The sequence below is a fragment of the Somniosus microcephalus genome, chromosome 14 (assembly GCF_052327205.1).
Source record: "Somniosus microcephalus isolate GS21.2 chromosome 14, FLI_Smic_1.0, whole genome shotgun sequence".
In the NCBI taxonomy this organism is placed as follows: Eukaryota; Metazoa; Chordata; class Chondrichthyes; order Squaliformes; family Somniosidae; genus Somniosus; species Somniosus microcephalus.
The window spans coordinates 98464238-98481572 of NC_141000.1; the positions used below are offsets into that span (position 1 = coordinate 98464238).

Here is a 17335-nt window from a genome sequence, read left to right on the forward strand (position 1 = left end):
TACAGGTCCAAGTCAGGATGGTGTGTGGCTTGGAGGGGAACTTGTAGGTGGTGATGTTCCCAAGTGTTAGATCCGTGATTCTGAGAGTATGATGTTTTTCAATAACCACACGGATGCTGTAACTTAACAATAAACAGGTATTTACTGAAGGAGGGTAGTCTCAAGACTGGGGGTACAGAGGCATGCGCAAGGCTTATATACAGGTGTGGTCACTGCCGGTACTACAGTATACAGGAGCTGTAAAAGTAGTTCTGTCTTAAAGGTACATACACTACAATTCCTCCCCTTTTAGATTAGTAGTACCCCTAATATTCAAATAACAATTAACACTTTAACATGTACATTAAACAACAATAGTCCATTTATAGATTCAGTCTTTGGGGCGGCTTCCTGACCCTTTCGGGATAGCACCTTTCCTGAGGTTCTTGTTCTTGGTGCAGAGGCGATTCTGACCCCTTTTCATCAGGTAGTTCATCGGGTTCCACTGCTACTGGTTCTGAGGTAGATGCTACCGGTATGTCGGGTTCATCCCCAGGTACTCGAGACATGGGGTTGACTCGTTCCTGTGACGCTAAGATCTGATCGACGTGGCGTCTCACAATGTTCTCCCCGACATCCACTGTGTACATTAATGGCCCTTGCCTTGTGCATATCGTTCCGGGTTGCCATTTCTCTATTCGATAGTCACGGGCCAAGACTGGTTGTCCTACATTGAAGCTCCTTGTCGGCTTCTCATTGATGTGCTGGAATTGTTTGTCCTCAACATTTCTTCGCACATTTGGTCTGAGCAAGTCCAGACGAGATCTCAACCTTCGGTTAAAGAACATCATGGCCGGGGTCTGGTTGGTAACTGCATGTGTCGCGTTTCGGTAGGCTAATAAGAAATTGTCCATCTTATGCTTTAGTGGAATTTCATCGTCGCACATGGCCTTTATCGCCTTCTTAAAGGTTTGTACGAACCTCTCAGCCAATCCATTTGTGGCTGGATGATACGGGGCGGATGTGTAATGCCTTACCCCATTCCTTCTCATAAATTTTTGAAACTCTTCGGACACAAACTGTGGTCCATTATCAGAGCAAATCTGCTCTGGCAAACCGATTCTGGCAAATATGGTCCGTAGGACTGCAATCGTTTTCTCTGTAGTGGTTGAGGACATTTTTATCACCTCAGGCCACATCGAATGAGCATCCACTGCTATTAAGAACATTGAGTCCATGAATGGACCAGCGAAATCAATATGCACCCGTTGCCATGGAGAGGAGGGCCACGCCCATGGATGTAGAGGGGCATGTGGTGGTGCATTTTGGACCTTCTGGCATCCTGAGCAGCTCTTAGTTAGGTCTTCGATTTGTTGATCGATTCCCGGCCACCACACATAAGCCCTAGCAAGGCTTTTCATTTTCACTCCGCCCAGATGACCTTCATGTAGCTCATTTAGCACTCTCTCCCTTAACTTGGGTGGAATCACCACTCTGGATCCACACATCACTGTCATACTGACAGTTGTTCTCTTCTGGATGAGAATGCTGGCAACAGTGAGTCGCCATGTGTTGGCCATCCCCTCACCGTCAAATCATATACCCGAGACATCGTCAGATCATGGCGGGTCTCCTTCTCTATATCAGCGTTCGTTACTGGCAATCGTTCAATTATTGACGAATAAAATATCTCGATAGGGTCCACTGCTGGTGCTTCCTCCACAGTAGGCAGTGGCAGGCGCAATAGCCCATCAGCGTTCCCATGCTGTTTCGTGCCTTTATATTCTATTTCATATTGATTCGCCCCTAGAAACAGGGACCATCTTTGTAACTGTTGTGCAGTCATCACTGGAACACCCTTCTTAGGATTAAAGACGGAGACAAGTGGTTGGTGGTCAGTCAGCAAGGTGAACTTCTGCCCATGCAGATAGTGGTTGAATTTTTTTACTCCCCATACTAGGCTGAGGGCCTCCCTGTCAATCTGGGCGTAGTTGCGCTCGGCTGAGGTTAGTGACCGAGACGCAAAGGCTACTGGCCTCTCCAACCCGTCTGGGAATTTGTGCGACAGCACCGCTCCAATACCATAGGGTGATGCATCACATGCCAAACGAATTGGTAGTGCTGGGTTGAAATGGGCCAACACCTCTTTTGATGTGATCAATTCTTTACACTTCTGGAAAGCTCGTCTACGTTCGTCATTCCACTTCCATGGTACCCCTGTTTGCAGTAGGGTGTTCAGTGGGTGTAATACCGTGGACAAATTTGGTAAGAACTTGTGGTAGTAGTTTACCAGCCCGAGGAACGACCTCAGTTGTGACACATTTTCCGGTGCTGGAGCCTTGACTACTGCCTCAATCTTGTCAGGGGACTTATGTAACCCCTCTTCATCGATGACGTGGCCACAATACGAGATCTGTTTCTGGAAAAACTCGCACTTGTGGCGATTAGCTCGTCGCCCATACTCCTTTAATCTGGTGAGCACCTTCTCCAAGTTGGCGAGGTGATCACTGTCATTTTCGCCCGTGACCAGGATGTCGTCCAAATAACACTTGGTCCCTGGAATCCCTTGCAGGACTTGATCCATTGCCCTTTGCCAGATAGCCGGAGCCGAGGCTACCCCGAACACCAGCCGGTTGTATTGATAGAGACCTTTATGAGTGTTAATCATAAGTTATTGTTTCGAAGCTTCTTCTACATCCACTTGCAAGTACACCTGGGCTAGATCAATTTTGGTGAAGCGTTTACCTCCAGATAGCGAGGCGAAAATATCCTCAATTCGTGGAAGCGGATATTGTACCGTGTGAAGGACTGGGTTCACTGTCACCTTAAAATCCCCACAGATGCGGACCTTCTTTGGTTCCCCAGGCGTATTACTCAACGACCTCTTCATTACAGGAACAATGGGTGTAGCCCACTCGCTCCAGTCCACTTTGGACAGTACTCCTGAACGTTCCAACCCTTCCAGCTCTGCTTCGACAGCTGGTCTGATCGCACAAGGCACTGGTCTGGCCTTAAGAAAATTTGGGCTTGCATTTTCCTCTATTTTAATCGTTGCTGTTATGCCTTTTAGTGTTCCGAGTCCCTCCTGGAACACTTCTTGTGCGTCAGTTAGCATTTTTGACAGTCGTCCAGGTGTGACGTCATCATCCTTTTTGGCCTCAACCTTCAGTGCCTGTATGGAATGCCAATCTAATTGTATCTTCCGGATCCATTCACATCCTAGCAGTGGTGGTCCTCCATCTGGCAATGCATATATATCCATTTTAGGTATTTCCTGGCCTTTATATATCAATTTCACCCTTATGTTTCCTTTGGGGTAGACTTTTTGCCCCGTGTACGTCTTCAAGACAATCTCTGTAGCTTTCAAGGGTATATGTGAAAATAGCCGCTTGTAGTCCCTTTGGTTTATGACTGTTAGGGCTGATCCTGTGTCCAATTCCATTTTCACTAGGACTCCGTCTATCTTGAGTGTAACCCAGATAGTCTGGTGATCCTCCATTTTGGTTACCTTATGTAGTTTCAGACAACCCAGCTCCTTGCTTCCGGAGTCTGTGTCACTTTTCTGTTCGTCTGAACCACTGTCCATCACCTGGTGTACCTTTTTGTACTTCTCCTGTGGAGATTTATTACTGTTGGTTTTCTTCCCAGACCTGCAGACTCTTGCTATGTGTCCTGCTTTTCCACACTGTCTGCACACTTGGTCCTTGAAGCAACAATCCTTCTGGTCATGTGTTGTTCTGCCGCAGCGATAGCACTTCCCTGTTCCATAGGACATTTCATTGGTGCCATATTCTTGCGGTCTCCGTTGTATCTCTGCAGCGCCCCTTGCGGCTGCTTCGTGTGATACTGCCATACTGAAAGCCTTGTCCAGCGTAAGATCCTTTTCTGATAGAAGCCGTTTCTGGGTTCCTTCACTTTGTAGCCCACACACAAACTTGTCCCTTAACGTATCTGCTTGTCCCGCTCCAAACTGGCAGTGTTTCGATAGCTTGCGCAGTTCCGTTAGGTACTCAGCATTGCTTTCGTCTTTGTGTTGGTTCCTTTTATGGAACTTAAATTGTTCTGCTATCAGCAGCGGTGTGGGGTTTAAGTGGTCCTGTAGGATTTCTACTATGCTTTCGAAATTCTTGTTCACCGGCTTCTCTGGGGTTATTAGATTTCACAGTAACCCATTAGTTTTTGCACCCATGGAATTTAACAAAACCAGTGCTTTCCTAGCATCTGGCACTTCATTCGCCCTGCAGTACACCTCAATACGTTCCACATATGTCGCCCAATCTTCGACTTCATTTTCGAACGTAGAGATACTGCCACTCTTCGGCATCCCTGGGTGTGATTTAACTGTCAAAAATGGCGTCTCCCGCGCTTCCCCTTCTTCTCCGCTGGCACAAAATGGCGTCTCCCGCGCTTTCCTTCCTTCCTGCGCTCGCCCTTCTTCTCCGCTGCGGCTTCTAAAAATGGTGTCTCCCGCGCTCTTCCTTCTTCTCCGTGGCTCAATGGCGTCTCCCGTGCTCTCCCTTCTTCTCCCCGCGGACACTGTTCAGCCCTTGAGCCCTGGCTGTGCTCTGCGCGTTCTTTTTTTTTTCCTCGACGCGGCTCGGTCCTAAACCCTGCTGTTGCTTTACCCTCTCTCTCTCCGGTTTGTTTTTGTTTTTCTCGACGCCGCTCAGTTTTCAACCCCCGGCTGTGCCCTGTGCGCTTCACCCTCTGTCTTACCCCGTCGACGCTGCTCGGCTTTCTCTCCGCCATCGGTCGGTTCCAGCCGCCGCTGTCCGGGAAGGGTCTGCGCTGGACCTGTCGTCAGTCTCTTGCTGATCGTCGTGGCTGAGGAACCAAGCCCGGCTCTCCACAGCCTCCCCTGCGATGTTCACTCTCTGACGGACGACTGGGCGGTTGCTCGTGGTCGACGCCCGTGTTCCTGGCCTCGACTTTCTTACACCGCCCTCCTGGAGCGAATCCTCGAAGGGAAATGCAGAGTTGCAGGTAGATTCGAATCGCCACTCGTCGCCACTGTTAGATCCGTGATTCTGAGAGTATGATGTTTTTCAATAACCACACGGATGCTGTAACTTAACAATAAACTGGTATTTACTGGAGGAGGGTTGTCTCAAGACTGGGGGTACAGAGGCATGCGCAAGGCTTATATACAGGTGTGGTCACTGCCGGTACTACAGTATACAGGAGCTGTAAAAGTAGTTCTGTCTTAAAGGTACATACACTACACCAAGCGTCTGCTGCCCTTGTCCATCTAAGTGGTAGAGGTCGCGGGTTTGGAAGGTGCTGTTGAAGGAGCTTTGGCGAGTTGCTGCAGTGCATCTTGTAGATGGTACGCACTGCAGCCACAGTGCGCCGGTGGTGGAGGGAGTGAATGTTGAAGGTGGTGGATGGAGTGCCAATCAAGCGGGCTGCTTTATCCTGAATGGTGTCAAGCTTCTTGAGTGTTGTTAGAGCTGCACTCATCCAGGCAAGTGGAGATTATTCCATCACACTCCTGACTTGTGCCTTGTAGATGGTGGAAAGGCTTTGGGGAGTCAGGAGGTGAGACACTCGCTGCAGAATTCCCAGCCTCTGGCCTGCTCTTGTAGCCACAGTATTTATATGGCTGGTCCAGTTCAGTTTCTGATCAATGGTAACCCCCAGGATGTTGATAGTGGGGGATTCAGCGATGGTAATGCCATTGAATGTCAAGGGGAGATGGTTAGAGTCTCGCTTGTCTCGCTTTGCTGATGATTGAGAGTACACTGATGAGGCGGTAATTGGCCGGATTGGATTGGTCCTGCTTTTTGTGGATAGGACATACCTGGGCAGTTTTCCACTTTGTCGGATAGATGCCAGTGTTATAGCTGTACTGGAACAGCATGGCTAGAGGCGCGGCTAGTTCTGGAGCACGACAGCTGGGATGTTGTCGGAGCCCATAGCCTTTGTTGTATCCAGTGTGATCAGCCGTTTCTTGATATCACATGGACTGGCTTCTGTGATAGTGGGAACCTCAGGAAGAGGCCGATATGGATCATCCACTCGGCTTCTGGCTGAAGATGGTTGCAAATGCTTCAGCTTTGTCTTTTGCACTCACCTGCTTGGCTCCACCATCATTGAGGATGGGGATATTCATGGAGCCTCCTCCCATTAGTAGTTTAATGGTCCACCACCATTCACGATTGGATGTGGCAGGACTGCAGAGCTTTGATCTAATCCGTTGATTGTGGGATCGCTTAGCTCTGTCTATAGCATGCATGTAGTCCTGTGTTGCAGCTTCCCCAGGTTGGCACCGCATTTTTAGGTACGCCTGGTGCTGCTCCTGGCATGCTCTTCTACACTCCTTATTGAACCAGGGTTGGTCCCCTGGCTTGATGGTAATGGTAGAGTGAGGGCTATGCTGGGCCATGAGGTTACAGATTGTGGTGGAATACAATTCTGCTGCTGCTGATGGCCCACAGCTCCTCATGGATGCCCAGTTTTGAGCTGCTAGATCTGTTCTGAATCTATCCCATTTAGCACGGTGGTAGTGCCACACAACATGATGGAGGGTGTCCTCAGTGTGAAGACGGGAGTTCGTCTCCACAAGGACTTTGTGGTGGTCACTGCTACCAATGCTGTCACGGACAGATGCATCTGCAACAGGTAGATTGGTGAAGACGAGGTCAAGTAGGTATTTCCCTCGTGTTGGTTCTCTCACCACCTGTCGCAGGCTCAGACTGGCAGTTATGTCCTTCAGGACTCTACCAGCTTGGTCAGTAGTGGTGCTACCGAGCCACTCTTGATGATGGATATTGAAGACCCCCACCCAAAGTACATTCTGTGTCCTTGCTACCTTCAGTGCTTCTTCCAAGTGGTGTTGAACATAGAGGAGTACTGATTCATCAGCTGAGGGAGGGCGGTGGGTGGCAATCAGCAGGAGGTTTCCTTGCCCATGCTTGACCTGAAGCCATGAGACTTCATGGGTCCAGAGTCAATGTTGAGGACTCCCAGGGCCACTCCTTTCCGACTGTTTACCACTGTGCCACCACCCCTGATGGGTCTGTCCTGCCGGTGGGGCAGGACATACCCAGGGATGGTGATGGAGGATTTTGGGACATTGGCTAAAAGGTATGATTCTGTGAGTATGACTTTGTCAGGCTGTTGCTTGGCTAGTCTGTGGGACAGCTCTCCCAATTTTGGCACAAGTCCCCAGATGTTGGTGAGGAGGGCTTTGCAGTGTCGATTGGGCTGGGTTTGCCATTTTCATGTCCGTAGCCAGTGCCGACGTTGATGCCGGGTGGTCTGTCCGGTTTTATTCTTATTGTTTTTTGTAGCCTTTTTTCACAACTGAGTGGCTTCCTAGGCCATTTCAGAGGGCAGTTAAGAGTCAACCACATTGCTGTGGGTCTGGACGATTGGAAGATTATGGCCAGTACTTCCGCAATTTCCACTTTAACTTCCCTCAGTATCCTAGGATGCATCCCATCCAGTCCTGGTGACTTATCTACTTTAAGTACAGCCAGCCATTCTAGAACCTCTTCTTTATTAATTTTTATCCCATCCAGTATCTCAACTACCTCCTCTTTCACTATGACTTTGGCAGCATCTTCTTCCTTTTTAAAGATAGATGCAAAGTACACATTTATTACCTCAGCCATGCCCTGTACCTCCATGCGTAGATCTCCTTTTTGGTCCCTAATCGGCACCATCCCTCCACTTACTACCCGTTTACTATTTATATGCCTATCGAAGACTTTGGATTCTCTTTTACATTAGCTGCCAATCTATTCTCATACTCTCTCCTTACCCCTCTTATTTCCTTTTTCACTTCCCCTCTGAACTTTTTATATTCAGCCTGGTTCTCATTTGTATGCTCAAACTGACATAAAAAGAAAGACTTGCATTTATATAGCGCCTTTCACGACCACCGGACAAAGTGCTTTACAGCCAATGAAGTACTTTTAAAAAAAAGTGTAGTCACTGTTGTAATGTGGGAAATGCAGCAGCCAATTTGCGCACAGCAGGGTCCCACAAACAGCAATGTGATAATGATTAGATAATCTGTTTTTGTTATGTTGCTATGAAACAAGGGACACATTCAAGCACTAGACTCAGTGCAACAAAAAGCCACAATGCTGATTCCTAGTGCCAGTGGATCTGAATTATGAGGAACGACTGGAGAGACTTGGGCTTTTTAGGCTGGGAAAGAGGCTTCCAAGAGGGATCATACAGAGACAAGTAAGATAATAAATGGTATGGAAATGGTTCATCTGCAATATTACTTTAAATTAAAGTGTGGGAGGACAAAGGGCACAGATTCAAATTAGTAGAAGTTAAATTTAAGACTGATATCAGAAGATTCTTCTTCATACAGAGAGTGATCAACACTTGGTATAGTCTTGTGTGAAAAGTGATAGAGGCGAAAACCCTGGAATAATTTAAGAAACAACAAGATGCAGCAATGGGGGGAGTGTAGGGCTGTTCTGGATGGATGAATTAAGATGGGCCATAAGAAAATAGGAGCAGGAGTAGGCCATTCGGCCCTTCGAGCCTGCTCCGCCATTCAATATGATCATGGCTGATCATCTATCTCAATACCATATTCCCCCTCTCTCCCCATACCCCTTGATGCCTTTTGTGTCTAGAAATCTATCTATCTCCTTCTTAAATATAGTCAGTGACTTGGCCTCCACAGTCTTCTGTAGTAGAGAATTCTACAGGTTCACCACCCTCTGAGTGAAGAAATTTCTCCTCATCTCAGTCCTAAGTGTCCTACCCCGTATCCTGAGACTGTGACCCCTCGTTCTCGGCTCCCCAACCAGGGGAAACATTCTCTCTGCGTCCAGTCTGTCTAGCCCTGTCAGAATTTTATTCGTTTCAATGAGATCCCCATTCATTCTTCTAAGCTCTAGTGAATACAGGTCTAGTCGACCCAATCTCTACGATAGTCCTGCCATCCCAGGAATCAGTCTGGTGAACCTTCGCTGCACTCTCTCTATGGCAAGTATATCCAAATAACCTCCTTCATCCATCAGTATCTTGCAAATGCTTCCATAAAAACAGCATACACAGGGTTGTTGTACGAGCACACTAAGCATTCGTATGAAGATTTTACTGAAATTTCTGTCTTTATATGTCAGCTGTTTGGAACTTGCTGCTAAAACAAATCCCTTTTGATTTAATCAAAGCAATATAAAGAAAAGCAAAAAGATATAATCTAAATCCCTTTTGTTTAGGATCATTTTTAAAAATTAAGCTTCATTTTTTTATTTAGTTGCCCAAATAAACAATAAAAGCATAAAAGGGAAGCAGAGCATGTAAAACTTTCCCCCCCTGTTTCTGATTTCCCCTTTCCTCTCTTTTGGCCTCCAGTGTTACTGATGGACTCTGAGTTCCACACAAACTCACAGGCTATGCAAATAGTGTGCCTTTTATTTTTTTATTCGTCTCGGGTGATCTCACTGAAAATTTGAATTCTTGCTGACAATAAGAAAAATTGTCCTGGCTGCATGCCAAATTCCACCTATACAGAGCGTCTCCCTCTGGATTCTCTGTGACTGGGAAAGTGCTGCTTTCCATGGACCCTCCCGTCATTATCCCATGCATTCCCACTTTCATGTGGATATAAATGTCAGTATTTTAACATTTTAGAATTCCGGTGACATCCATTCTCAGTTTCACCCTTAGAGTTTACTTTTATCATCATATCTGCTTGACTTAATTACTGCTTTGTAAATTGCTGATAGCCATCTACTGAATTCACCCGTGTATAACAAGTGGCTTCAAAGAGTGAAAAGAATCCCAGAGAGTGAGGAGGGCAAAGTTCCCATGGGAGACCAAACCAAGAAATAAAGGTGGTGGGAGAGAGCATAGGAACTTTTTCTTTGGAACAGAGGAGGCTGAGGGGAGACCTAATTGAGGTGTGATGCGCTATCAATTACTCATAAAAGACTGAGAGTTAAGAGAGTAACTAAAGGCTTTTATTAACAAAAGAATGAAGGTCTGCCTCGAGTGGTCGACCGGTCCAGAATACAAAGGGCTGGGGAGCAGTCACCTTTATACTAGGACTTGTGGGAGGAGTCAGCCGAGGCATGTCCAGGCATGTACACAGTGGAATACAAACAGTGGTTTACCACATTCACCCCTTGTTTAAAATTGAGTCCGGCGGGGTGAAGTGTATTAAAAGTTAGTGTATTGGAGTCTCTCCGGAGGTCTTGTCTGCCGCTGTGATCGGCGTGGTGATGGCAGGGGTAGTGGAGCTTCTGGCGTCGAGTCCTGCGTAGGCTGTGGCACAGGCGTGCCATCCTCGTAGATGTCGAGTGGGTCGCGGGGCCCAGGCCTGCCGTCTGCTGGGGCTGGATATCGGGTCGTGGGGGGGGTGGTAGTGAGTAGTGGGTTACTGCGGCCCCCGAGGGTGCAAGGTCTCTTATGGAGACTGTGTCCTCCCGCCCGTCCGGGTATGCAATGTAAGCATACTGGGGGTTGGCGTGGAGGAGGTCGACCCTCTCGACCAGGGGGTCCGTTTTATGGGTCCTCACGTGTCTTCTCAGTAGGACCGGCCCTGGGGACGTCAGCCATGGCGGTAGCGATGTCCCCGATGTGGACTTCCTTGGGAAGACAAACATTTTCTCATGAGGGGTGGCGTTAGTGGCAGTGCAGAGCAGTGACCGAATAGAGTGGAGCGCATCGGGGAGCACATCCTGCCAGCGGGAGGTTGGAAGGCCCCTAGACTTTAAGGCTAGCAGGGCGGCCTTCCAAACTGTCGCATTTTCTCTTTCCACCTGTCCGTTCCCCCGGGGGTTGTAACTGGTGGTCCTGCTTGTGGCAATACCCCTAGTTAGCAGGTACTGACGGAGTTCGTCGCTCATAAACGATGAGCCCCGGTCGCTATGGATATAGCTGGGGAAACCGAACAGGGTGAAGAGGTCGTTCAGACATTTAATGACCGTGGCACTGGTCATGTCTGGGCAGGGGATGGCGAACGGGAAACGGGAGTACTCATCAATAATATTGAGGAAGTACACATTGCGGTCGGAGGAGGGGAGAGGCCCTTTAAAATCAACGCTCAGGCGCTCGAAGGGGCGAGTGGCTTTTATCAGGTGGGCCCTGTCTGGTCTATAAAAGTGCGGTTTGCACTCAGCGCAGACTTGGCAGTTCCTGGTCATGGTCCTGACCTCCTCAATAGAGTAAGGCAGGTTGCGGGCCTTGATGAAGTGGAAGAACCTGGTGACCCCCGGGTGGCAGAGGTCATTGTGGAGGGCCCGCAGTCTATCGATCTGCGCGCTGGCGCAGGTGCCACGCGATAGCGCATCCGGGGGTTCATTGAGCTTCCCGGGCCGGTACAAGATCTCGTAATTGTAGGTGGAAAGTTCGATTCTCCACCTCAAGATCTTGTCATTTTTGATTTTGCCCCTCTGCTTGTTGTTAAACATGAAAGCAACTGAACGTTGGTCAGTGAGCAGGGTAAATCGTTTTCCGGCCAGGTAGTGCCTCCAATGACGCACAGCCTCCACAATCGCCTGGGCCTCCTTCTCAACAGCGGAGTGTCTGGTCTCCGGGCCTTGGAGGGTTCGTGAAAAGAAGGCCACGGGTCTCCCCGCCTGATTGAGGGTAGCGGCCAGGGCAAAGTCGGACGCGTCGCTTTCCACCTGGAAGGGGATGGATTCGTCCACTGCGTGCATGGTGGCTTTGGCAATGTCCTCCTTGATACGGTGGCAGGCTAAGCGGGCCTCTGCCGTCAAGGGAAAAGAGGTGGACTTGATCAGCGGACGGGCCTTGTCCGCATAGTAGGGGACCCACTGGGCGTAATAGGAGAAAAACCCTAGGCACCTCTTCAGGGCCTTGAGGCAGTGGGGCAGTGGGAGTTCCATAAGGGGACGCATCCGGTCGGGGTCGGGGCCGATGACTCCGTGTTCCACAACACAGCCAAGGATGGCGAGGCGGTTTGTGCGGAATATGCACTTCTCCTTGTTATATGTCAGGTTCAGGAGTTGGGCGGTGCGGAGGAATTTTTCGAGGTTTGCGTCATGGTCCTGCAAGTCACGGCCGCAGATGGTCACATTGTCCAGATATGGGAAAGTGGCCTGCAACGCATTTTGATCTACCATCCGGTCCATCTCCCTTTGGAAGACGGAGACCCCGTTGGTGACGCCAAAGGGAACCCTAAGGAAGTGATAGAGGCGGCCGTTTGCCTCAAAGGCAGTATACTGGCGGTCCTCAGGGCGGATAGGGAGCTGGTGGTACGCTGATTTCAGGTCAATGGTCGAGAAGACGCGGTACTGCGCGATCTGGTTGACCATATCAGCTATGCGGGGGAGTGGGTAGGCGTCCAGCAGGGTGTAGCGATTTATTGTCTGGCTGTAGTCGATGACCAGGCGCTGCTTCTCGCCGGTCTTAACGACCACAACCTGGGCTCGCCAGGGGCTGGTGCTGCCCTCAATAATCCCTTCCTTCAGGAGCCGCTCCTCTTCGGTTTTAATGAAAACCCTGTCCCCGGCACTGTATCGCCTGCTCTTTGTGGCGATGGGCTTACAGTCGGGGGTGAGGTTAGCAAACAGTGGGGGGGGGGGGTGACTCTGAGTGTGGAGAGGTTGCACCTGGTGCGCGGCGGGCAATTTGGAAGCTGCTGGCTGCGGACTGTGAGTGGGGGTAGGGGTCCACCGTACGCCATCGTAACACTTTTAAGGTGGCACTGAAAATCTAACCCCAGCAGGACGGCAGCGCAGAGGTCGGGCAGGACCAGAAGTTTAAAATGATCGTACACAGTCCCGTCTACTACGAATGTCACCACGCAGTAGCCGCCGATGTCCGCCGACTGGGACTCGGAGGCCATAGAAATCCGCTGGTGCGCAGGCAGGACTGGGAGAGAGCAACGCCGCACCGTGTTGGGGTGGATGAAGCTCTCCGTGCTCCCAGAGTCAAAAAGGCAGATTGTATCGTGACCATTTACCTTAATGTCCATTGTGGAACTGGCCAGCTGGTGCGGTCTCGCTTGGTCCAGTGTAACGGATGCCAGCGTAGGGGTCGGTGTGTCGCTGCGGGTATCAGATGAGGCGGTGTTGGGGGCCTGCTGCGTTCCGGCTGTCGTCCAAGATGGCGGCGTCCATGATCCCCATGTGGCTGGAGGCGTCCAAAATGGCTGCTGTACCGGTGGTTCGCACATGGCCGGGGAGGCCCAAGATGGCGGCCCGCATGGCCCACACGCGGCGCTGCTGGGGTTCGGGGTGGCTTTGGCCCTGCAGACGCTAGCGTAGTGTCCCTTCTTCCCACAGCCCGAGCAGATCGCGTTTTTCGCCGGGCAGCGCGCTCTGGGGTGTTTTGCCTGGCCACAGAAGTAGCATTTCTGGCCTTGGGACACTGCTGTCTGGCCTTGGGACACTGCTGCGGTAGTTGGGCCGTTGCTGGGGTGTGGCTGGGGTGGCACGGCGCTATGAGGCGGTCCTACCGTGTCCCAGGCTGTCATTCCCCGCGGCGTCCACGGTGCAGAGGAGTAGGCATCCATGCCCCGGTAGGCTGCATCCAATGATAGTGCGAGTTCAGAGGCCTTGTTGAGGTCGAGGTCACTCTGCTCCAACAGTCGCTGTCGGGTGTAATTGGATCTGTGGCCCGCTACAAAAGCGTCCCGGATAAGTTCCTCTGTGTACACGGCGGCCTTTACATCCTTACAACCACAGGCCCGGCCAAGCACAGACAGTGCCTGAAGGTATTCCACGGTCGATTCCCCAGGTTGTTGTTTACGACTCCCCAGAAGGTGCCTGGCGTACACTTCGTTCACTGGGCGCGTGTACTGGTCCTTGAGGAGCTTGATAGCGTCCGCGTACGAGGTCGCGTCTTGGATGACCGAGTACACTCGGTGGTTCACTTTGGAGGTCAGGACATCCAGTTTGTCCTCGTCCGATTTGATTGCTGCGGAGGCGGTCAGGAATTTTTCGAAACACTTAAGCCAGTGAGTAAACTTGGTGGATGAGTCCGCCTCCCGATGATCTAAGTCCAGGCATGCTGGTGTGAGGATCTTCTCCATTATAAAAATTTTGTTAATAAAATTGATGCGCTATCAATTACTCATAAAAGACTGAGAGTTAAGAGAGTAACTAAAGGCTTTTATTAACAAAAGAATGAAGGTCTGCCTCGAGTGGTCAACCGGTCCAGAATACAAAGGGGCTGGGGAGCAGTCACCTTTATACTAGGACTTGTGGGAGGAGTCAGCCGAGGCATGTCCAGGCATGTACACAGTGGAATACAAACAGTGGTTTACCACAAGGTGTATAAAATTATGAGGGGGCCTAGATAGAGTGGATAGGAAGGACTTATTTCCCTTAGCAGAGGGGTCAAAAACCAGGGGGCACAGATTTAAAGTAATTGGTAGGAGGTTTAGAGGGGATTTGGAGAGGGTGGTAGAGGCAGAAACCCTTATCACATTTAAAAAGTACTTGGATATGCTCTTGAAGTGCGGTAACCTACAAGGCTACGGACCAAAGAGCTGGAAAGTGGGATTAGGCTGGATAGCTCTTTGTCTGCCGGCAGGGATACGATGGGCCGAATGGCCTCCTTCCAGTGTTGTAAATTTCTATGATTTCTATGAACTACATCCAGGTATTAAAATTGCACTTTCATTCTTTCCCAATATCGAATGAATGAATTTGGGGGGGGGGGTGAACAAATATATTTAGCACCAGGGGCTGGCTTCCAGCGGTCGCGGGCTAAACGCTGTCAAAACAAGAACCAGACTACAATCCCCACAATGCAACCTGACCAGCCAGAGGGCGCAGTCGGGTTTTTTTTGGTCTTGCTTCCTTATATGGTGGCTTATGGCGATTGGCTGATTGCGATTGTCAATCAAGCTCCGTCCGGCGCAAGCCGAGAACTACAGAATCCAGGGACGTCATCGCGCGAAGCCGTCACGTGATTGCCTCCGTGTGACGCAGGAGCGGCGAAAGGATCCAACCGGCAGGCGCGGAGAGGAGGAGGGGGGAACCAATCGCTGTGTGCGTGCGATGACGCAACGGCGCACGCACGTTGGTACGCGCAGGTAGGGGTGAGAAGCATGGCGGAAGAAGAGGAGTTTGAGGTAGGGAGTCTGAGAAAAGAACTGGAATGGATAGAGAGCGAACTGCGAGCGTCCGTGGGCCTAGTCACCGCGTCCAACGATTACTGCCTGAAGTTTTGTCGAGTGAGTGTGCCATTTGGTGGGTTTTTTTTGCGGGGGGAGGGGTGGGGTTTGCTGGGGAGGAATTCAATAGTCTGGGAGTGAGAGCTTCTTGACAGTCTTTCTCCCCCCGTCATTACATTGCAGAGTCAAAGTTACACCACAAAATGTGTATTGCCCCTCGACGGGCTGCTTTCGCAGCATATCCCCCCCAGGAACTAATTGTGAGAGCTGACGTCTGATTTCTTTTTGGAAAACTTTTTTTTTGTGTATATTGTTTCAAAGTGTTTTCTGAAACTCGTTTTATGGGTGTGAATTGTGACCATTTCCCCTCCTTTTTATGAAATGTTCATTTTGAAGACCAGCATTTTACTGTCATAGTGCATCAACAATGCTGTTCACCCCCTATGGCGTTAACTAAAGTTTTTTGTGTCAAAGACGTGATGTGGGTGTACAATTCAAATGAATAATTATTCGTATAGCGGTCAATTACAATCTGGTAATTGGAGGGGGTTTGGTGTCATGAATGGGGAGAGAAAACTGCGTTGTTTGTATGATCCAAACACACTTCAATTTGCAGCTAAAATATATAATGAAATTTTAAGACAACTAATTTTGTTTGCTGTTAATACTAATGAACTTTTATCATTTCATTATATTAAGCCCTGATGTAGAACCTGAAGCTTTGTGACATCATGTGAAGAATATCTTTGTTTTTGAGTTTTGCAGCACATAGTTACATAGTATTTACAGGCCATTCAGTCCATGCTGGTGTTTATGCTGCACATGAGCATCCTCCCACCAGTATATGTAGATAGATAAATATTTAGAAGTGATACTATAAAGTGGTGTAATCTTGGGATCCAGATGGTTTATATCAACAATTAATGGACTTCTATGTGTTGTGTGCTTCTGTATGTATATAGTGTTCACATGCAGAGAGATGTCTCAGTGGATAGCAAGTGAGCAATGAGCTGAGGGAAAAGGGCCACAAGGGGACAAAAACACAATGGAAGTGGAGGTCTTGAGGTTTTTAAAGGCAAGAAGGGAGGTGGCAAGGTAAACATGCTGAGATAAGGAGTTCAGGGGGTGTGGGCAAGGTGGCTGTAGGAGCTAGATTGCATTTTCAAATATGCAACTGTACAAGATATCTACACTTGTCCAGTTCATGGCTTAAATAATCTTTTGAGTTGGTGCACTTATCTCTTTGATAGTCACAAAATGTGTTATGGTTTTGATGCAAGTTTTGTATGGTTTATTGATGTATATTTTATAGAGAATAACTAAAGCCAGGGAGTGAGTAAGTCATAATGTGAGAGTGAAACACGGTTGGTCCAAATCTGTGTGTGTGTTAGAATGACATTCCAAACATTTCAAAATATATATGGATTCCTTATTTTTAAACCATTTTCCAGAGCTTCATTAGTTTGAGTTTGCTGTTGGTATTGGTATCCGTATCTCTCGCCCTGACCATTTTACATTATGGCTGAATTTTGCCATTTGAATTCACAACACCTGATTGCTGTTACGTGAGCACTGTTGTAGGGTTATCTTGGGAAAATGTGTTGTGTATATACGGTAACTTATTTTTTCTTTAGCTCAGTTTTCTTGGATTTGGTATTGTATGAGATGTCAAACGTGAGTCTTGTCATAACACTGCTTTAATGAACCCCCTAAGATTTGAGTACCAAAATGGCAAAACCATTGTTCCTCTTTTAGTAGCAAGCAACTTGGTTATTATGGATTGCCCTAGAATGTCGTGCAAATTATTTTTGTGAACAGGTAACTTAAGTTACAGATGGATTTTGGCCAGATGCTCAAATGCCACATGACAGGATTAAACGATGCAGTTAGTTGTGCAGTGCTGGTATCGCAATAGGCCTTATTTCTTTTAAAGAAATTGATTTGTTGAATGTGGTAGAGAGCTGTATCACTGAACTATTGATCCAAGAACAACAGAACTGCCCAAGGGTATATGATAGCCCAGAGGCTATGGGTATTGCATGCTTCATCACTTCTGTAGCTCTGGCCTAAAAACTATAGCAAATATTTGCTTTATTATACCTGTGCCCTAAATGAAACTGTTTTCCCCTGCTGATTTTTGTGGGATATAATCATAAATGATGCTTTCTGTTTGTATAGTGACATTGAGCAGTTGTTTGAAATTGCACGTGACAGCTCTTCAGTTAATGCTTCAGTGCTAGGTTATAATAATTGTTTTGTTGTGTGATCTTAAGTTGAATTATGCAAATC

The 17335-nt window shown here is 48.6% G+C and overlaps 1 protein-coding gene across 1 annotated transcript in view; it reads left to right on the top strand.

Moving 5' to 3' along the window:
- The first annotated feature begins 14853 nt into the window (after positions 1-14853).
- The window catches only part of LOC147107750 (zinc finger protein 654-like), a 50047-nt gene continuing 47565 nt past the window's right edge, over positions 14854-17335 (top strand). The window contains exon 1 of the mRNA XM_086007027.1: positions 14854-15106. Within this exon, the coding sequence (XP_085863153.1) occupies positions 14981-15106 (126 nt within the window). The 5' untranslated portion in view covers positions 14854-14980. The remainder of the gene's footprint in view (positions 15107-17335) is intronic.